The 22701-nt window shown below is 38.2% G+C and overlaps 1 protein-coding gene across 2 annotated transcripts in view; it reads right to left on the bottom strand.

Annotated features, from left to right (window-relative positions):
• Nucleotides 1-22701, bottom strand: part of LOC127454487 (RNA-binding motif, single-stranded-interacting protein 3) — a 237115-nt gene that overhangs the window by 39619 nt on the left and 174795 nt on the right. For both annotated transcript variants that reach the window (XM_051721746.1, XM_051721745.1), the window contains exon 7: nucleotides 774-880. In XM_051721746.1, the coding sequence (XP_051577706.1) occupies nucleotides 774-880 (107 nt within the window). The remainder of the gene's footprint in view (nucleotides 1-773; nucleotides 881-22701) is intronic.

The following is a 22701-nucleotide window of genomic DNA, read 5'->3' as shown; positions in this document are numbered from 1 at the left end:
GCAGGGAACTTAAACATGGACAGATGTCTCCGTCAATCAAAGCCTTTCTCTGCTCTTCTTTCCACCCTATCCCTACCCTACGGCTAAAACAAAGGGCAAACACAGAGACAAAGACAGGAGACTTTTAGTCTTCCATCTCTACTTTTGTGACCCATCCTTCATCTTTTTTCCCGTCTTAAGCCCGGTGCATGCGATTTGATTTTGGCCATGATTTCATGACACTTTGGGAATTGTAAAAGTGCAGTATCTTATAAATTTTTTTTAGTGCAGTATCTTCTCAGGCGGCTGATTAAGTGCCTTTTCAATAATTCTTAAGGCTAATTTTTACTTGCTGTGCAAACAGGCTTCTTTTAGTTTGCCTAAAAATTATGATGAATTGTACTGATGTTTTTGTTCTTTTAAAGTGTTCGTTTGCTGATATTTCTCCTATTTGTGCACATCCCTAAAAGTATTTTTGCACCGAGTTCACGTTAATTTCTGACCCTGCTATAATGTACATTGTACAATCTGACATGAAAGAGTTTTGATGTCGCACTTGGCTTTTACGCAAGATCTCATCTGGCTCATATCGTACAATCTGACAAGCAACAAGACTTTTTTTGTGAAAAAACACAAGGTGTGTAGCGAGCTTTATTCCTTCTTCTGGGATTATAACAGTTACTGCTAACCTAGTAAAGAGAATGGCAGGGATAGTAGGGTTGAATATGAGGTGAAATAAGGTAAGCATCGAGGTACAGTTTGTGTGGAAGGTCTTTGAGGTCACCGGTACTCACCTCTCCTTCCCGGGGCCACGGTCGTCCATTTTGAGGGTACTTGCTTTGACTTTGCCTCTTCTTCTGTCCTCCGTCTGCAAATTTGCACAGCAGCGGCTCCGTCGGGGCTGTGGCAGAGAGGAAAGAAAAAACAGAGAAAGAAAGATCAGTCAGCTATTCAGCAGGGTGTTAGAGGGAGGAGTAGAAGAGACCTCCATAGGTCAACCACAGTACGATTGATGGAAAGTGTTATGACCTCAGCAAAGAAAGTTGAGTGTGTTTAGAACACAGAGGGAAATATTACACAGCAGGTATCACACCCACACCAAGCCCACTGAGCAACGGACAACTATCCAATGACCTTTCGAAGTTCAACTCCTGTTTTCTTTTTCTCTGTTTCCTGCATGGATCCCAACACAGCCCCCCTTCCATTATGTCTTCGACACTCAGACCATTGGCTCCACTTTTGGCATGGGTTTCCTCTCAAATCCCCACCATCAAAACAACTCCCTGGCAGGCCTTCAAAGCACCTTGTTTAACATTTGTGAAATAACAAATGACCTGATTGCGACAGTAAATAATTTAAACAACATCACAACGATCTAAACTGCGGAGAAGAAAAGCGGAATCTTAAAAGTTTCTAAACTTTATTTGTTTTTGCTGCTCACTGGAGTGTGTATCTTGCTTACTATCTTACTACACCAAATAACAAGGAAATCAAAGCAAAATGAGAGGGTTTCCACTACGACCCTGTGGGACCAGTTCATGCATTGCATTGGGTGAGTGAAAAATTCAAAAGAATTCTCTTGCAAAAGTGCAAAGAAAGATGGCAGGAGCTGAGGCAAAACACTTCACTCCTCCATTTCCTCCTACAATCTCTCTCTCTCTCTCTCTCTCTCTCTCTCTCTCTCTCTCACACACACACACACACACACTCTCTCTCCATGTTCTCACTCAGTCATGACGGCAATATGAATTGCAGGGTGTAAAACACCTCTCTGAAATCTTTGAACACACTTGAAGAGCAGGAAAATTCTTTCTCAAGCTGATCAAATTTATGTACGCCACAGCTCAGCTAAACATTATTTGGTTTCCCCAGCAACCAGAAAAACTCATTTACAGCAAGCAAAAACTTCTTGGATGATGGAATCTGGCACAACGCAATGATAGATGCAAGAGGAGGAGTTTTTACTTTGTGCTGTCCAGACAACTACTCTCAGAAATTCTGCCCTCCAGCAATATGACTCTACAGTCACCTCTGAAAGTATGTTAGTTTGGCAGAGAAGAATGAATGCTTACTCCTAACCGCTCTCACCTGCACAGGATGTTCCAGCCAGTTTGTGGAACAATAGGAAACTATGTTGTATTACAGAGATTTTCTAATGTATCTGCAGAGAACACTTGTGCGTAATTAAGCAAATATACTGTACAGTATCAAGATAACCAAATACAAAACAAGCAGCAGCTGTAACAGCTCAACAGAATATTTAGTATTCTGTAGCAGAATGGAATATTTATTGGCTGTTGTTTGTTCTTTTTTTTTTTTTTTTTTTTTTTTGCCTGTTGTTTTGAATTAAACATCAAACATTATTATGGCTCAAAAGCTGAAGTCTTCTAAACAGAGGTTTCACAACAAAATATTCATTCCAAGATTGTCATTATTGAGAAAAACTGTAATATGATAGGATGCAGAGAGATAATCCAGATAAATGGCTGCACTTTATTTAAGGAAGTTTTACTTTTAACCCTTAAACGCATACCTAAAACCTTTAGTTAACGGGGACCTCATTCCATCCCCTATATCTCATCCATTTTTTGGAGTTGTGCCCAGACCTCTTTAGTATTCCTCAGTCTTTTACTTATAAATAGTGTAACACACACACACACACACACACACACACACACGTGTTGGTGCAGCTATCATTATGAGGACTCTCCATAGACATAATGATTTTTATACTGTACGAACTATAGATTCTATCCCCTACCCCCTAAACCTAACCCTCACAAAAAACTTTCTGCATTTTTACATTGTCAATAAAACATCGTTTAGTATGTTTTTAAGTGATTTGAATTATGGGGACACTAGAAATGTCCTCATAAACCACATTTATAGCATAATACCCTTGTAATTACCAGTTTGTAACCTTAAAAAAGGTCCTCGTAAACCACTTAAACCTGCCCACACACACACATACACACACACACACACACACTCATACAAACAAAGTGTACAGGGTAATTTTTTTGCACTTCCATAAATGATATTTTTATGATTCTTTCAGATTTATATCACAGAATATCTATTTCTTTGTTCATTACAAGAGAAGTGAGTACTATATTCATACAAATAAATACTGTATCAAGTTGATTTTCTGTACAACAATGGTGAATTATCTGTATCCCATATGCATGTACACATAAATATTATATATGCTATTTATTACTCATGGTGTCTGTTGTTTCATTGATTGACTTGATTTACATTTGACATTACTATTTGATGAAGAAACAACATGGAAGTAAACTATAGCAAGTACTACAACACATGAACCATATGATATGACTATTGTCATTTGGGTGTGTAAGTTGTCCATCTATTTAGATTCAAAAAGTGCAATAAGAAAATACTTATGCGTATCTTATGTGTAGCTCAATATGTGTTTGACAGCCAGTTACTTCTCATGAAATTCAGTGTGAAAGTAATGAAACCTGTTCCTGATTTGTTGCATTATCTCTTACATATGAAAAATAAAACATCAAAATATATTTTATTCTATTATTTTCAAATTGTCTTGAAATTATTTTTACAATTTTACAATATCTGGGTATTTTGAAGATTCATTTGTGATAGATATACGTGCTGGGTCTCTAAAGACCCGAATATGTCAGAGTGTTTGGTGAAATTAGTTAAAGGAAGTTTAGTTACTCTTTGCAAAGGGAAGAGACAAGAAGAGAGGAGATAAGTTGAGAGGAAATTAGAAACGAGACAAGATGAGATGAGATAAGACACAAGATACAAAACAAGAACGGAGGAACAAGAAATGAAAAAAGAGAAAATGAGATGAAAAGGGACACGAGAAGAGAAAGTAGATGAGAAGAGACAAGAGCAGATGGATAAGAAATTAGACTAGATCAGAAGATAGCAGATGAGACAAGAAGATAAAAAAAAAATCAGAATGAGACAAGACGAGATGAGATGAGAAGAGAAGAGCATCGATGGACGAGAAAAGAAATAACATTGGAGAAGAGACGAGAAGAGAGTGAGACAAGATGAAAAGAGAGCAGAAGAGACGAGAAAAGAAAAAGCAGATGAGAAGAGACGGGATAAGATGAGAAGAAAGCTGATGAGACAAGAAAACGCAGATGAGAAGAGACTATACAAGATGAAAAGAGAACAGAAGGGACATGAAGAGAAAAAACAGACAAGACAAAACATAAAAGAAAAGACAATAAGAGAAGAGAGCAGATGAGAAAATAAAAAAATTATGAAAAGAGATGAGATGACAAAAGATCAAAAGCAGATGAGAAGAGATGAAACAAGAAGAAGCAGATGAGAGAAGAGAAAAAGTAGATCCGAAGAGACTAGGCAAGATGAGAAGTGAGATTAAGTGGGAACAAAAGAGAAAGAGAGACAAAATGAGATGAGATTGGCTGCAGTTTCCAAGTGCAATGTCCAGCAGGGGGTGCCAAAAGCGAGAGAAATGATGTTGTAATCAGATGAGGTGAATATTAGATGAATGTTTTAATGAGTAAAACGTATCTCCCTAACCTAAAATTTTATCCTAAACCTAACCAATTGTTGTGACAGAGTGGAACTATGCACTGTTCCTTTAAGGATCCTCCACCACCTAATTACACAGAGAGAGAGAGAGGGAGTATAAAATGGCCGCTCATCACAAGAAAAGAAGAGAAAAACAGTGCTACAACAAACGGTGCTAAAAACAGTGCCAAGTAAAACTATACTACAAGATGGTGTGACTTGAGTTGACACAGGTGTGGGTGAAGCAGAGTTGTGAGCCAAACTGGGGTTTAAGAAGAAAGGTTGTCTTTTGTGTATCAGTTTTGGGAAAAAGGAACGCAATTTGAGGAGAGAAGAAAAGAAAAAGGGATTGATTAAAAGGTGCTCATCACTTGAAGTGTGGCCTGCATCAAAGGGTCGTCGAAAGCTTTGAGTTTAAAAGGAGTGGCGTGAGTTTCAAGCAGCCTGCTGACCCGTCGAAGAGCTCCACAGCCAAGGTGATGATTTCTCTTATGTCTAATTCTCCCTCTGCACTCCTGTAGCACTGCCCCACACGCAAGAAGGTGCATGCAAACTCTCCTGACCAGCATTCACTATTAATCAACTCCCCAACGCACCTGAACTCTTTCACATTCTCCCTCACACATTTACACCCACACACATACATGCATTTACTTACAAGATGTATTGCTTTGTTTTTTTATGTTAAATTATTATTTGCTGTTACTGCGCATTTGGTGTTTTCTTTTGTTTGTGAGACTTTTGGATTATTGTTTGTTTGCTTACTGAAACATTTGGTTTGGGTTTGAACAATATATATTTTGAAATTTAAAACCTTATCGTGAAATCTTTGAAAATATTTTTTCTGCATTCATTTACATTTCATAACCGGTGGCTTTTTGAGTTATCTGGGTTCAAACATTCTCTTTGAGAGGCTTACTCCTGTCTTGCGCCCAAATTTATTAATTCAAAATGTTATTATTGAATTAAATTATTTATTTACATTTATTCAGGGGCCGCCACCGTTACATTGTGTCCTAAAAGATACTGTATATGAGAGGTGAACAAAACATCCTTACCCTAAACCAGGGCTATTCAACTTCATCGACAAATGGGCCAGATGGAAACAATCTTCGGGGCACGCGGGCCAAGCCAGGATATTTTGTTATCGAAAAGCTTCTATATACAGATATTGTGTTATAGTAGGCCTATAATATTTGTTTACTATATAAATAAAACATGCGTTTTATAGCTTTAATTAATTAATTAATTAATTAATTTAATTAAATTAGAAATATTTCCACCTAGCAGGAAATTCTGGGGAAACAAATACAGGTAACTTGAGACAAAAAAGAAAAAAAAGAAAAAAGTGCTTTCAAAATTGGTCCATTACAGAAAGAGAAAACTTTTGATTTTTCAAATTTCTTGACCAAAGTCATGATTTTACATCTTTAATCTTCCACTTCCGTTAAAATGATGGATAATGATTATTTGTAGCGCAACCTCTAAAAGCATCTAAAAACAGCGCACATGCATGAGACACTGTAAAAACAAGACAGGGCGCGATGTCTGTTTAGCGCAAGTTTGCACAGGAAAATAATTGAAAAACAGTGTGAACAGACACAAAACACGTTCGACGTAAAGAGCCCCCTAGACAACAGACAACCTCACGTGAGCCACTGAAAATCTGGCCGGATTTGGCCCGCGGGCCGCCACTTGAATAGGCCTGCCCTAAGCCAACAGCTGAACCTAACAGTGTTTTAAAAGCAAATTAATTATGAAAAGCACATTTAATGAAGCAACCACATCATTTCGCATAGCTTCTATCCTTGGCTAGGCTCAAGACTCGGTCTCTGAGTCCAAAGTCCAACACTCTATCAGGTGAGCTACCGCTGAAGTTAATCACATTGGAATAAGTGTGTAAATGTAGGTGGGTCTGTAATACAAGCCTTAAAATGTATTATTTTTTAAAGGGTGCATTAGAGTAATAGTGTTCTGATATCATAACATAGCAGGGTGTGAGTAATAGAGTGAAAAATAAGTCTTTATAAAGTCATAAACAGCCATAGTACCCATGATTTGTGTGAAAGTGAATAAAATGCTCAGTTGTTGTAGTGCCTGTAGTGTTAATTTCACCAGGAAACTGCAGCAAAACATAGAAAGTGGCACGTAACATTTAGTTTGCAAAACTTTAGTTATAGTAACGTTCATTCTATGAGACTAGGTTGCGATCAGAAGAGAGATGAGGAAGAAAAAGCAGAAGAGATGAGAAGAGAAGAGAAGAAAAAAGAAGAGACGAGACATCAGGTAAAGACAGATTACAGCCCGTGTGATCTAACTCTGCTTTGAGCTGAACTGAGGTGGGGGGAAATGTCTCTCTCCTCCACCTGCAAAGCAAGCATGGGTCTACACCTGCAGCCTTGTCATCACCCTTCTATTATACACACACACACACACACACACACACACACACACACACGCACGCTGGCCCAGGCTGATAACGCCAGCACAACACAAGCAGCTCCATTGTGAAGGACAGCCAGAAAAAAAGGCAACAGAAAAGATCACAGCTTTTGCGGCAGGCTTAAAATGTTAGTGCAAGCAGCTCTCCCCCTGCCCTATCTCAAAAACAATGAGTCTATGTGTGTGTGTGTGTGTGTGTGTTTCAGCTGAGACAGTGAGAAACGCCCTATATTAAAGTCCCTCACTCACAGCTTAGGTCTAATTCTAAAATAACAACCAGCGCCATCATAAAACAGAGACGCCAAATAACTTTGGGATATTCAGTGCTGCTTTTGGAGCATGGTGGAATATCCGTGCTGATTTTATGAGCAGGCTCTGCTTGGCATTAGCTCAGTTTGTTTTGTTAGTCAGGTTGCCCTGAACTCTAAGTGCTGATTCTCACTCAAGCAAGAAAAGTTTCTGAGGCTTTGTTAAAAATGACTGATGTCTGACTCGCTAACAGACCTCAGATCTGGATATCATCCAGAGAAATCATGCTACATGCATTCACATACTTTCCATGCATATACATCATCTACAATTAGCCCTTACAAAAATTTACCCTATGGTAGCTGTTCTTTCTGTCTGAATACCATAGTTAGTGGTGATTGCTAAGAAAAACATCACTATTACTTTTGCTCATATTTAGGGTTTTTAAAAAAATGATACTTTGCACGTAACTCGTCACGCACACTTTGTGCTATGGGCATGAATGATACCTCACATTGTGCTGCGTATTGAGTAGTTATTACTTTTTTACTGTTGTTACTTTTCTAGGCATTCTGACTCAATCTGACTGTCCTGACTGACTTTTTCAGCATAATGCACAAGAGCGCCATGTTTTTTTAGATGCCGTATCCAGTGTTTGGTGTAATTTGATTACAAAGCAATTTGTTACTGTAATCAAATTACTTATAAATCAAAAAGTTGTGTAATGCATTACATTCAGATTACAGTTACTGACTTTTAATTACTTACGTTAGTACATCTGTTGGTACTTAGGTTACACATGTTTCTAAAATAATATTATTTATGAAATAAAGAAGAATACAAAAAGAATACATTTAAAACATGAATTATGTTAATCTGTACGTCTGTTTGCATTTCTGTGACAGCTGAAGGGTGTATGCCACCTTATTGTAAGGGAGAACGTTGTGGTGCTAAATGTCTGACTTGTGTGTGACAATGAAAAAGGAGTAAATAAAGACATTATTTTGAATTTATTGAGCAGAAAAACAAATCTTCTCTGTGAAGTGTTTTAGAAAGTAACTTAAAAGTAAAGTAATGTGATCACTTTTGAATTATTCAATAAGGTAATTGTTTACAATTTTAGAAGTAATTAGTTATTTGTAGTGGATTATTTTTTTTGAGTAACTTTCCCAACACTGGCCATGTCAAGTTTAAAAGAACTTCAACTTTTTAAAAAGTATCTTGAGACACCTGTCTTTCATGTCTTTTTTAAGGACAAGAACGTGTTCGGTCTGAAAGGCCCCTTACAGTGCATTCAAGGTGTACATTCAATCAGTGTGTGTGTGTTGCCCTGGACCCATTACCTTACCGTTTCTAACACCATGCTCTTCAAGCTGAGCAACAGGAACTTTTCTTGTAGAAACAACTCTAGTACCTATGGTATTTGGTGGAAACTATAGTTGCCATGGCACATTTTAGTAGGAGAGGCTAGCAGGCCATGCTAAACTACAAAAAAGCTAACAACATAAACAGAAACATGTCAACGGGTACACACTCATAAACACATACTAGGAGGTAGTGGGTGACCGGACTTTACAATGAGTTGAGAATGTTCACTTTGGTTGAATCTCAATATCAAGTGTTTTTCCAGCCTGACACTCTATCACATTTAATGAGCTAAGACATAACGCTATTCTTTAAACCACCACAGGGCAAATCACACACACACCCACACAAACGCAAACAAATGCAGTGCTTTACACATGCCAATATGCCAGTATTTTAATCAGAATCTCCTTCTAACTGCATGCATCATTACAGTGTCACAACATGATGACTTGTGTTTAAACTGTAACATGAACTATTGAGCGGAACATTCTGAATTCTTTGAGCCATTTAATATTTGTCTGTCTCTCAAGGGACATATATGGAATATTTATAGGCCATTTTTCTTTGCTGTGTGAGTTTTCCCAAGAAAAAAATCTCTTCAAAATTTCCCTTTCCTAAAAATCTCTGAAAAGCATTGAGAGAAACAAAGACAGAGAAACAAAGACTTAGAAGGTTGAGACACATACAGAGAACAAAGCGATTGTTTATAAAGTACCAGTCAAAAGTTTGGACACACCAACTCATTCATTTATATCCCATTTAATTCCGCACCACATTTTAAGAATAATAGTAAAGTCATTAAAAATATGAAATAGCACAAATGGAAGTATTGGGATTATATAGTGCCCCCAAAAAAGTTAAAACTATTGTACTGTATATTTTAGATTCTACAAAGTAGCAACAATTTATATTTGTCTAAAAAACACATTTGTAAGCCTTTAAAGAGATAGTTCACCCCAAAATGAAAATTCTCTTGATGTTGTTGAACTTTGTATGACAAATTGCTTGCTATGTTCCTCATTTGTAAGTCGCTTTGGATAAAAGAGTTTGCTAAATGACTAAATGTAAATTTACTCAAACAAGAAAATTTTTAGAAGAATATTTAGGGTCCTCACAATGCAAGTAAATAGGTACAAAAATTCTGAAGCTCCAAAAAGCACATAAACGCAGCATAAAAGTAATCCATAAGACTCTAGTGGTTAAATCGATATCTTCAGAAGCGATATGATAAGTGTGGGTGAGAAATAGATCAATATTTAAGTCCTTTTTTTACTATAAATTCTCCTCCCTGCCCAATAGGTGGCAATATGCATGAAGAATGTGAATCAACCAAAAACAAAAGAAGAAGAATGTGAAAGTGAAAGTAGAGATTGATAGTAAAAAGGGACTTAAATGTTGATCTGAAGAAAGAAAGTCATACACATCTTGGATGGCACGAAGGTTCATGTGGAACACAGAAGGAGATATTAGGCAGAATGATGGCCTCGGTCACCATTCACAATTAAAGTGAATGGTGACTGAGGCCATCATTCTGCCTAACATATCATATGGGTTCGGAACAACAGTAAATTATGACAGAATTTTACATTTTTGAGTGTACTATCCCTTTAAGATGATGAGAAATGGAAATTCAGTCAAGTGTGCCCAAACTGGCAGCGTGCACACAATTTAGCAAAACACAATATGTTCATGGAGCCTATTTTGTTTCAGAAAGTAATATCAGTATTTAAGAGCATATGCTAAATTGTGTGTGTGTGTCTCCATAAGTGTTTCCATAACATTTACCCAAGCAGACAGCTCTAACCACATGCATTTGCAAGCTGTTTATTAACTTTGGGTCACGGCACTGCAGACATTCGGTCAGGGAGGGAGTGAAGGAGTGGGGTCCGTCAATAAGATAGACATGTGTTTCTAATCCAGGGCCTGTCGTCCAGCCTGCCAAATCCTGCTGGGCTCCCACAGACCTCCAGTTCTTTATGTGGGTGGCAGGCATTCCTGTAGCCACGCCCAAGTTTCCCACCCTCGGCCCTCCGCTGGCCCTCTAGTTTCCAGGTCTCTCAGGTTCCTTCGCTCATTTCTGCCATCATTATATCCTTTCCTGATTACCTTAAGTTGAATCCTAAGTGATGCATTATACACCATGCACTTACACTATGCACTCAGCCATCTAGTATATGAATATTCAAAGTGTAGTATCGTCTCAAATGGAACACTAACGCTATTTTTACTACATGGAAGCATTGGTTTTAAACGCATGCAATGTCTTGCCCCTAGCATTAGCACATTAGCCAACATCAGTTCAACATTAGTTCATCATCAAGTATTGTACATATTTACACAGCGTGGGGTGATAGTAAAGCATTTAACTCATATTTGCAGTGTGCTGTCTTCACAGACCTTTTGCTAGATTCCATTTTCACCATTAATAACAAATATTTGATCAGGCCAGCATTGCGGCCAGGTAACCCCGCACCTTCCACTATGCGAGCCGCAACTGCTGAGGGCATGAAGTGTGCAACTTATCACAGTCTGTTATTTTTGGTTGAAAAAGTACATCATACAGGTACTCGTAGTATTCTTTTTCTCCTTTATTTTCAGTGTGAACACTCTACTCACAAAATGGCGTAGAATAGTGCAGGAGTCTGCAATCTGTGATGCAGCTTTAGTCTCGTGAAGTCAGAGGTTTGACTATTGGCATAAAGTCTGTTCCACATTGCAGCTCATGGACCCTTTTCACATATCTGGGTTTGGAATGCAGAAGTAATCTACTGCAGGGTAAAATTGTATAGTGGTGAATGGGAGACCACAGCAAATATATTTTTTGCTTACCTGTTTGCACCAACAGCAAAAGAAAAAATCTACTATTACATTACCACAACTTTCCACAAGAGGAAAAAAATAGAGAGCGGTTAGTTTACGACAGTTAGAAGAGAGAAGATGCCAAATTTACTGTAACTCCCTCACTAGCTGTATTAGTAACACTATCACAGCTGTGGTAACTTATATTTTTAAACTAATTCCAGGGTAAAATAACACAAAGCATAATGTTAGAGATTTACACTAAATAATAATAATAATAATAAATAAATAAATAAATAAATCAAAAGTTTGCTAGATTTATGCTGCTAAAAAAGACGGAAACACATCTCCCCAGTCTGTGAAAAGGGTCCATTCTGGCCAAGAACCACTCACTTAGAGAGGAAGAGAACATGTGACTGAAATGCAAAGTAACCAAACACAGTTTGTTTATCTGAAATAGATTATATCACAATAAATAGGAAGGAAAAAAAGTCTAATAATGGTGCAGCAGTCTCTGTGAAATGCTGTACAGAAAATAGCAGACAAAATGTCTATTTATATTGTAATCAGAATGTCTGTCCACAAAATAAACAAATACATAAAAATTAATTGATACACAGACATAACTTAGAAAATGAAGGAGAATATAAAGTTGTGCTTGTGAATGTATAGTTAAAGGAATGTTTCAAGTTCAATATATGTTAAGCTCAATTGACAGCATTTGTAGCATAATGTCGATTACCACTAAATTTTGTTTGAAAAAACACAGTTACAGTAAGGCACTTTCAATGGAAGTAAATGGGGCCAGAGAATAAACATTAAAATACTGTACACATAGCTTCAAAAGTAAAGACACTAGATGTAAACATTATACGTATAAGTGATTTTAGCCGTTCTAGAATTTCCACAAGCTGAGCCAAAAACCAGTACTCCAAAGATACCAAATTAGCTTTTTTGAGACCTACATCGAGCAGGAGCGTTCCTCAAAAACAACAGCAGCAAAATAGCGCCATCAGCTGACAACTGTTATAAACAACATGACATAAAAATGGCATTAAGCCTCAATAATACGCTGCAACTACAATACAATACTATGAGAATGCGCAAAATGATTGACAGGCAGAAAGACTCCGTTTACAGAGTCTAGTGCTGTATCAGAGACCAGTGAGATATCTCACGACACTTATTTCATTAATATCTTTCAGCGAGTAGGACAATTTTTTGCATACCTTTCCATGAAAAAATCACTTCAAACACTTTTAACATTATTTTAGAGTGATATAACTGCTAACTAACCTTATCTGTGTGAAGTTATATCCAATATTACAACTTTGTTGTCGTAACTCTGGTAAACCATGTCATTCCAGTAAGCAATTTTATCACACTGAAATCATGTAGAACAGAAATTTTATCACATTGAAATTATGTTAACACGTATAACGTTTACATCTTGTGGCTCTAATTTTGAAACAGTGTGTATTTTAACATTTATGGACTTTTTCCATTCACTTTCATTTTAAATGCCTTCCTGTAATTGCAATTTTTTTTTTCAATAAACTAGGAAGTTAAAAAAAAAATTCTGTGGTAATCAACATTATGCCACAAATGCTGTTGACTGAGCTTAACTTGTACTGAACCCAGAAAGTGCCCAAACGAAACTCTGAGTATCTTCCAAAGATTTGATACCACTAACCTGGAAAACTTTGGCAAATCCAGTGATTAGTTATTCCTCAAAAACACTTACTGTATCTAGGGCTGAGCGTTTTTTACGATTTATTCTAATTTGTGTTTTGACATGATTTTTTAATTTTTTCAAAATCGAGAAATTGAGATTTTGCAATAAATATTGCAAAAGCTATAGTTAGATACGTTGTAAATCCACCAAAGGCTGAATAAGGAAGAGAAAAATAATTCACAGCGCTCCTTAATGCCGCTCCTGATCTGATCAGCTGCACGTGTGTGCGCGTTCCAAATGAACGTGACAGTTTAACAACACAGAGACTGATATAAAAGAAGAGGTAATATTCACAGTATGATTGTACACAATGTGACTGTAGCTCAGCTTGATCCATCATGCAGGTATACACCGGCTTAATACCATAACAGGCGTGCGCATGTTGATGAATGGTCTCCTTTTTTTTTTCTTTTTTTTACCCATAAAAATGTGTTAGTTACGTGACAGTTATGGGCGCTTTATTACAAATCGTGGAGAGGCTATATATGGGAGAATCAAACATCCACTGCTCCTTTTGCCATGATGATTCAGACAGATCGCTAATTATTGCTTTGTTCTGTGACTGTACTGCATCTATAGCCAACATTTGGCAAATAAAAATCGAGATTTTCTTTTTTGCCATATCACCCAACCTTAACTGTATCAACCTGGTACCTTGTAAACATGACTTAGAACTAGTGATTTCAACCAAAGCTTGCCATTTTCATGTGCAATATATCAGACAGTCAGTAAATGGACTCTGGGCAATCCTCAAGAATGCTGATATTCTCATTATGTGCATTAATAATGTTTGGATTGCTAGTTCTGGAATCAGGTTTGGAACAGCGCCGAGATGCAGTGGGCCTTGAAAACAGCATTTGTACATGTGCTACACATAGTCCACTCTCACAGGATCTGCTGGGAGACTCTGTGCTGGAATACGTAGAGTATAAAAGCTGGTATTTACCAACAGGAAGAGTACTGTTTGCCCTGGAACGGAGTGCACTGAGTGGGTAGGAGAAGTGTGTGACCCTGACAAAGCGGGCATCTACACATCGCCCACACTCTAATAGCAGCCTACTGCACAAATTTGTTACACTGCCAGCTTGGCAGAGTGGCATTCAGGGCCAGGAACATCTTTGCACTACACTTTTAAATTCATCCACCACTATATGGAACATATAGAGAGAAAACAGACAAAACACAACCTACAGCTACAAGCTGCCGTGAGGTTAGCCCACACATACTCTATGAGGCATGAGAATTCACTCAATGCAACACCACCACAACCCTGGTACTACAGTTTACGTGTGTGTAATCCACTATACGTGGATTATACAATACAGTGCTCCTACTGTACATTCAAAAACCCTACTGTACATTTCTATTCCCTGTAGAAACCTGTTCGCTGCATAGAAGCATATTCAAGGTCAGAAAAAAGGATGATGAAGGTTTGAACACAGAAAAATCCCCCCTGCCTCCATCCAATTCTAATGCTAATGCCAAGAGAAGTGAAAATGACTGTAACAGGATGGGCAAGGGGAGGCGGGAACTGGCTGAGCAGTCAACGTATACTTTTAATGACACAAATGAACAAAACACAACATAAAACTGCTTTCCAGCATAACAACACACGCAAGACTGCTGCGTGCGTCTCTCTCTCTCTCTCTCTAACTGGTGTCCCCGGCTCCTCTTTATCCCTCTCCCATCTGATTGGGCTAATTTAGCACCGGGCGTCCATCGTTACGGCCCAGTCACCCCCTCCTCCTCGTCACAACGACCAGCAAAAAAGATGCATTAAAGTGAAACGACCTGTTTATGTTTAGGATCTTGCGGTCCTATCCGGCCTAATCTAAATCACTGTAAAGATTTAGACATATGCTATAGCATGATGGGACGCTGGAGGAATCTTGAGGATCTGCAGCTTTTTCTGTTAAATGGTTTATGGGAAGATGGTTTTAAGTCAAATGTCCAATTGCACAAATACTTGTTTTCTCTAGCAGTGTTTTATTTATGTTGGCTTGAAACACCAGGTTCAAATTCGTTTTTTTTTATTTTTTTTTATTTTTTTTAGAATAACATCTTTAAGAATAGCGTATGTGAATTCTTATAAAATTACCATTTGTCATCTCCAAACTAAAATTACAATATCATTGAATAGCTTGGGTACACTAGTAAACAATATAACCACAGTGATGTATATTTATATTCATAAACTATAACCATATGGATATATTCAGGCAAGGGTCAACTAGATCATGAAGTTAGATTTTGACCTATGCTCTCAGGAAGTTTTTTTCTTCCTATAAATGTCAGGTCGGGGCAAGCTGTCATATTGTTATATGGAAGTGTCCCTTGTGTTTTAAAGTTGTAATTTCAAACAGTGTCTATATACAGTAAATATATATATATATATATATATATATATATATATATATATATATATATATATATATATATATATATATATATGTGACAAAACATTATGACCCACTGCCTAATATGCTGTTGGTCCGCCGCGTGCCACCAAAACAGCTCCGACCCACCAAGGCATGGACTCTACAAGATGCCTGAAGGTGTCCTGTGGTATCTGGCACCAAGACATTAGCTGTCGATCTTCAAGTCCTGCAAGTTTGCAAGGTGGAGCTGCTGTAGATCGGACTTGTTGGTCCAGCACATCCCACAGATGCTCAATCAGATTGAGATCTGGGGAATTGGAGGCAGGGCAACACCTTGAACTCTTCATCATGTTCCTTAAACCATTCCCACACAATGTGTGCAGTGTGATTTATCCTGCTAAAAGAGGCCACTGCCATCAGGTAATACCACTGCCATGAAGGGGTGTACCTGGTCCGCAAGGATGTTTAGGTAGGTGGCACGTATCGAACTGACGTCCACATGAATGGCCAGACCCAGGGTTTCCCAGCAGAACATTTCCAAGAGCATCTCACCCCACTTGTTGTCTTCCCACAGTGCATCCTGGTGCCATCACTTCCTCAGGTAAACGGCGCACACGTACACGACCATCCACGTGAGGTCAATGAAAATGGGACTCATCGGACCAGGCAACCTTCTTCCACTGCTCCAAGGTCTAGTTCCGATGCTCACTTGCTCATTGTAGGTGCTTTGGACGGTGGACAGGGGTCATCATGGGCATTCTGACCGGTCTGCGGCTACGCAGCCCCATATGCAGCAGGATGCGATGCACTGTGTGTTGTGACACATTCCTTTTGTAACTATCACTAACATTTTATGTGACTTGTGCAACAGTGCAACCTTCTGTCGGTTTGGACCAGATGGGACAGCCTTCATTGCCCTCACACATTGATGAGCCTTGGGCACCCAGCACCTTGTCACCGGTTTGTGGTTTGTCCCTCCTCTGACTCAATTGTCTGGCCATAACAATTTGACCCTTGTCAAAGTCGCTCAAGTCTTTACTCCTGCCCATTTCTCCTGCATTCAACATGTTGACTACTGTATGAGAACTGATTGTTCGCTTACCATCTAACTACCCAGACTTGGACATGAGGCCTTGTTAGGAGATGATCAACATTATTCGATTCACCTATGAATGGTCATAATTTTTTGGCTTATCAGTATGTGTGTATATATATATATATATATATATATATATATATATATATATATATATATATATATATATATACTGTTAAATAATAGCTGTTAAAAAAGCTTAAAACAGGCTACTTAGTGGAAGGTCTTAATGAAATGTTCAGCTGTGATGTCAATTTGTAGGCAAACCCAGACGGCTAATTCTCCATGGGCTTCCTATGGATTTTCCTATGGGTTTTCATAAATGGGTTTCTCAGTTTATGAGTAAAGTAAGGTCTGTGGTAAACATTTGTTGAAGAAACTTAGACGTTTTGTTCTACAACATAAATTACACACAGTTATACCTCAAACGTGAATTTTGAAGCCGCTGTGTTTTTTAAAAATGTATGTTGCAAATAAGTTGATAAATAAGTACCAAACTACCAAAAAGCAAGTGAGTGTACGTGCCTGACGAAATGGAAAACAATTGCAGACTTTATCTAGCAACTTGTTAGCAACATACTTTTTTTTTTAAACATGGCAGCTTCAAAATTCACGCTTGGTGTATGACTGTGTGTAATTTATGTCGAATAAAAAAAGTTCAAGTATTATTAAGTAATGTTTACCATATACTTTATATTTCTCATAAAGCCAAAACTGCCATTGTAAAAAACCAATAGGAACATCCCGAGGGAACCCATGGCTTGAAAATGCTTATTCTCTTCCGGGGTTTTGGACTACAACCTGAACAGCTTTATTGCGATAACTTACCCCATATAATTAAGATGTGTTCATTGAACTGTATCTTATTTCCTGGGTAATAACGGTGGAAATATTCAACAGCTTTGCTGTAGCCAATACTTCAGGGTATGTGCCTATACAGAAATATTATATATATATATATATATATATATATATATATATATATATATATATATATATATATATATATATATATATTTACCCTGATAAATATTTACTGGAATAAAAGTGTAACTAACCTCAGTCATCCCTTCTGCGTGCATACTTTACAGGTCCAATGCTGATGCTAATACTAATAGAAACAAAAACGACAAACAACGCATTGGAGTAAAACACCCCGGTCGCACTGCGATGCCCTGATCCAGGATCAGTGCTGGGAGAGCAGTTTACTCTGAGCGCTGGTTTGTTTGTTTGGGCTAAAGCAGGTAAATATCACTGGCTTGTTTGACATCTTCCCTCTGTAGAGAGAGAACAGGAGAGAGAGAGAGAGAGAGAGAGAGAGAGAGAGAGAGAGAGAGTGAGAGAGAGTGAGAGAGAGAGAGAGAGAGAGAGAGAGAGAGAGAGAGAGAGAGAGAGAGAGGCATGCTGAGTAGAATACAAACGTTGCATAATAAGCTTAGCCTCCCACTTCCTGCCTTTTAATGGGTCTGTCTGACTTTGGTTTTGGTGGATGCTGCTTTGCACAGCACGTCCTGAGAACAGGTCACCAGAGAGGGAGAGAGAGAGACAGAAAGAAAGAGTATTGTCTCAAATAAAACAAGGCAAAATGCAAGGTCAGGAGCCAGTTTTACGCATACTCATTAAAAGGTTGTTCACGTTTCATTTAAATGGAAATTTACTCACTGCCCAAAAACAGAAAAAGACATAAAGAAAAGCTGTCGCACTTTTGGGTGAATTTACTGTTGTTATTGTTTTAATTAAGTCCTTCTTTTCAGTGCAAACATGCCTCTTTTCTATGTAAATTAGCCTTATTATACAGTAGATTGCGCCTTATTTGCAAAAGTCAGCGCTATTTGCCTAGCACAATTAACACTGCACTATCACCAACCGGAAACACTTTTGGCATTTTAAAAATACAGAGGTAACACTTTACAATAAGGTCCTATTTGTTAAGTAAGGGTTAATAGACAGTTATTGCAAAATAAACCGTATGGTCTTGTATCATTTTAAAGGGGTTTATTTTGCAATAAAGACTGCACATTATCCTGCTTATTACACATCTACTTAAGTACGTAAATTAACAAATGAATGTGAAATATTGATTTGAGTTGAAATAACGTTATTATTTGAGAAAAATAGACCTCAGTGTCTCCAGAAACACTAAATTCCATCTTTAGTTTGCATCAGTGTTCTGTAAGGTGTTTATATTGCGAAATGACCATCTGACTGCTAACTGTTCTCGCACTTATAACACAACTACCTGCCAAATAAATAATTCAATGGACATAAGATATTGATTTGAGTAGAAATAATTTTTTTAAAAGTCACTTTTAGTGGTCAATGAGTGATCCAAGAAGTATGAAAGATGACTCGCAATTACCCCGATGACTGAAATATCACTTTATCCCTGGATGTGCGGTTATCATTTAGAAATATCACACTGCTGAATGGTGCGATTGACGACAGATTAGACATCATGAACTAACAATGAACAATACTCTTTTACACCATTTATTAATCTTAGGTTAATTCATTCATTGTTACAATTGTTCATTGTTTGTTCAAAATGCCTCAAATAATGTTAAAATATAAAAGTTTTAGTTGTTAAAAATATACTAGTACATGTTGTTAAACATTAACCAAGATTCAGGTACCTGGATTGTAGTGGTGGAGCGATGCTGTACAATCCCAGCAAAGTATGGCAGATCTTGTTAGTCTACATGGCCCAAATGTTGCATAGATTTAGCCAATCAGTTTAGAGCATGCCAGATTGAGAAAGTTCTAGTTTTGTGTGCAATACGCATCAAACGGTCAGAAAACTGTCTTTAGGCATGCCGAGTGAGGCTGAGACTACTTTACCTTTCATTAAGAAGAAATGCACTTGCTGCCAAAAAAACAGAAAAAGAACAATCTATAAAGATAAGCTGTCCTGCTTTGTTGTCAAACTGTTGGTTAAAAAACGCAGATAATGTTTCCTTCAGTTGGCAGGTAATTATTTGCTTTCGTTTCTGCCTGTGTGTGTATGCGTGCTTATGAAATCAAATCTGTCTGATTTGGATATGCATGACTCATCCAGCAGTCCTAATGAACACTTGATAAAGAAGGAAAAGAAATACATGCAATATTGCTTCTTAATGGGCTCTCCACTGAAATCACTTGCCAACGGTGGAGCTGACTGCCGTCCTCTCTCGGGTCAGATGCAGACAGAGCTATTAGAGAATGCTCCATATCAGATCGTTTTCACTGGAAGATCATTCCTCCTCCTCATTAGAATTCTATCTTATATAAATGCGATTATCTGTGCCCGGCTTTGTTTGTGTCAGAACAGAGTTAAATCAATCACTCCGCCGTCGAGGATGAACAAATCGTAAATAAATCAAAATATAATGCAGTTTAGAAAATTTGGTTTGGAGAATTCTCCAGATAGCACTGGTGTGAAATGATATTGGCAGTTTGTGCCACTGTACAAGGTTGCCGCAGGCTGAAGACCCGCTGGGCATGTCACCTAATTTCACTGATGATATTAGCTTCAGATTTATTGATTTGTTAAAAACTGGGCATCCGGATTGGGAATTACATTGGCACCTGGTTCTCTGACCGATTGTCAAGCTGTTCACAAATTCAGATAATGCCCAAAGATTTCAATGGTGGCTCATAAACACATGGAAGCCAAGTTCAGGTAATATGACGCTAATTCAACTGCCACATCATAAAGTGACATTACGATTTGAGGAAATTGATCGTTTAATCATAGTTTGTTATTTTCTAGTCTCTGATCTAGCTGAGCATCCGAGTTAAGACTTTATCTAAGAAAATGATTCTTTATATAAAAAATGTCTGACTTCTGACTGTAAATTTACTTTACATTTACATTTAGTCATTTTATCTAAAGTGACTTACAAACGAGGAGCATAGCAAGCAATTTGTCATACAAAAGTCAACAATACCTGCAGTATCACACTGCCAAGTTCTCAATGTGACTGAAGTAGTATAGAAGCTAGCGTAGAAGAAAGAGACAGAGAGGATTTTTTTGTTTGTTTGTTAAATAATAAGTAAGTGCATTTAGTGTGGATTGGTAAAGTGCTCTCTAAACAGATGTGTTTGTAGTTGTTTCTTGAACGCTGAGATGGTTTCAGCACATACAGGTGCATCTCAATAAATTAGAATGTCGTGGAAAAGTTCATTTATTTCAGTAATTCAACTCAAATTGTGAAACTCGTGTATTAAGTAAATTCAGTGCACACAGACTGAAGTAGTTTAAGTCTTTGGTTCTTTTAATTATGATGATTTTGGCTCACATTTAACAAAAACCCACCAATTCACTATCTCAAAAAATTAGAATACATCATAAGACCAATAAAAAAAAACATTTTTAGTGAATTGTTGGCCTTCTGGAAAGTATGTTCATTTACTGTATATGTACTCAATACTTGGTAGGGGCTCCTTTTGCTTTAATTACTGCCTCAATTCGGCGTGGCATGGAGGTGATCAGTTTGTGGCACTGCTGAGGTGGTATGGAAGCCCAGGTTTCTTTGACAGTGGCCTTCAGCTCATCTGCATTTTTTTGGTCTCTTGTTTCTCATTTTCCTCTTGACAATACCCCATAGATTCTCTATGGGGTTCATGTCTGGTGAGTTTGCTGGCCAGTCAAGCACACCAACACCATGGTCATTTAACCAACTTTTGGTGCTTTTGGCAGTGTGGGCAGGTGCCAAATCTTGCTGGAAAATGAAATCAGCATCTTTAAAAAGCTGGTCAGCAGAAGGAAGCATGAAGTGCTCCAAAATTTCTTGGTAAACGGGTGCAGTGACTTTGGTTTTCAAAAAACACAATGGACCAACACCAGCAGATGACATTGCACCCCAAATCATCACAGACTGTGGAAACTTAACACTGGACTTCAAGCAACTTGGGCTATGAGCTTCTCCACCCTTCCTCCAGACTCTAGGACCTTGGTTTCCAAATGAAATACAAAACTTGCTCTCATCTGAAAAGAGGACTTTGGACCACTGGGCAACAGTCCAGTTCTTCTTCTCCTTAGCCCAGGTAAGACGCCTCTGACGTTGTCTGTGGTTCAGGAGTGGCTTAACAAGAGGAATACGACAACTGTAGCCAAATTCCTTGACATGTCTGTGTGTGGTGGCTCTTGATGCCTTGACCCCAGCCTCAGTCCATTCCTTGTGAAGTTCACCCAAATTCTTGAATCGATTTTGCTTGACAATCATAAGGCTGCGGTTATCTTGGTTGGTTGTGCATCTTTTTTCTTCCACACTTTTTCCTTCCACTCAACTTTCTGTTAACATACTTGGATACAGCTCTCTGTGAACAGCCAGCTTCTTTGGCAATGAATGTTTGTGGCTAACCCTCCTTGTGAAGGGTGTCAATGATTGTCTTCTGGACAACTGTCAGATCAGCAGTCTTCCCCATGATTGTGTAGCCTAGTGAACCAAACTGAGAGACCATTTTGAAGGCTCAGGAAACCTTTGCAGGTGTTTTGAGTTGATTAGCTGATTGGCATGTCACCGTATTCTAATTTTTTGAGATAGTGAATTGGTGGGTTTTTGTTAAATGTGAGCCAAAATCATCACAATTAAAAGAACCAAAGACTTAAACTACTTCAGTCTGTGTGCATTGAATTTATTTAATACACGAGTTTCACAATTTGAGTTGAATTACTGAAATAAATGAACTTTTCCACGACATTCTAATTTATTGAGATGCACCTGTAATGTGGAGGTTGGAAGCCTTCACCACAGAGGAACAGAAAGGGAGAGTGATCGTAAAATAGACTTTGTGCCTCTATGCAAAGGACCACCAGGCACTGCTCCTTCATTGACCGCAGAGAGTGAGTTGGGACATAGACCTGGAGGAGTGAACTGAAGAGGGTGCTGTTCCACAAACTGTCCTGTGAGGCCAGAGTCAAAGCCTTGCATTTGATGCAGGCAGCTACAGGTAACCTGTGGAGTGAAATCAAGTATAGGGTGACGTGAGCCCTCTTTGGCTGATTACGCGCTGCTGCTTTCTGGATCATCTGCAGTGGCTTAATCATGCTAGCTGGGAGGCTGGCCAACAGAGCATAACAGTAGTCCAGTCTTGAGATGACCAGAGCTTGGAACAGGACCTGTGCAGCATATTCAGAC

The sequence above is a fragment of the Myxocyprinus asiaticus genome, chromosome 16 (assembly GCF_019703515.2).
Source record: "Myxocyprinus asiaticus isolate MX2 ecotype Aquarium Trade chromosome 16, UBuf_Myxa_2, whole genome shotgun sequence".
Taxonomy (NCBI): Eukaryota; Metazoa; Chordata; class Actinopteri; order Cypriniformes; family Catostomidae; genus Myxocyprinus; species Myxocyprinus asiaticus.
The sequence above is the reverse complement of the archived record's forward strand: the minus strand, read 5'-3'. Positions and strand labels throughout refer to the sequence as shown.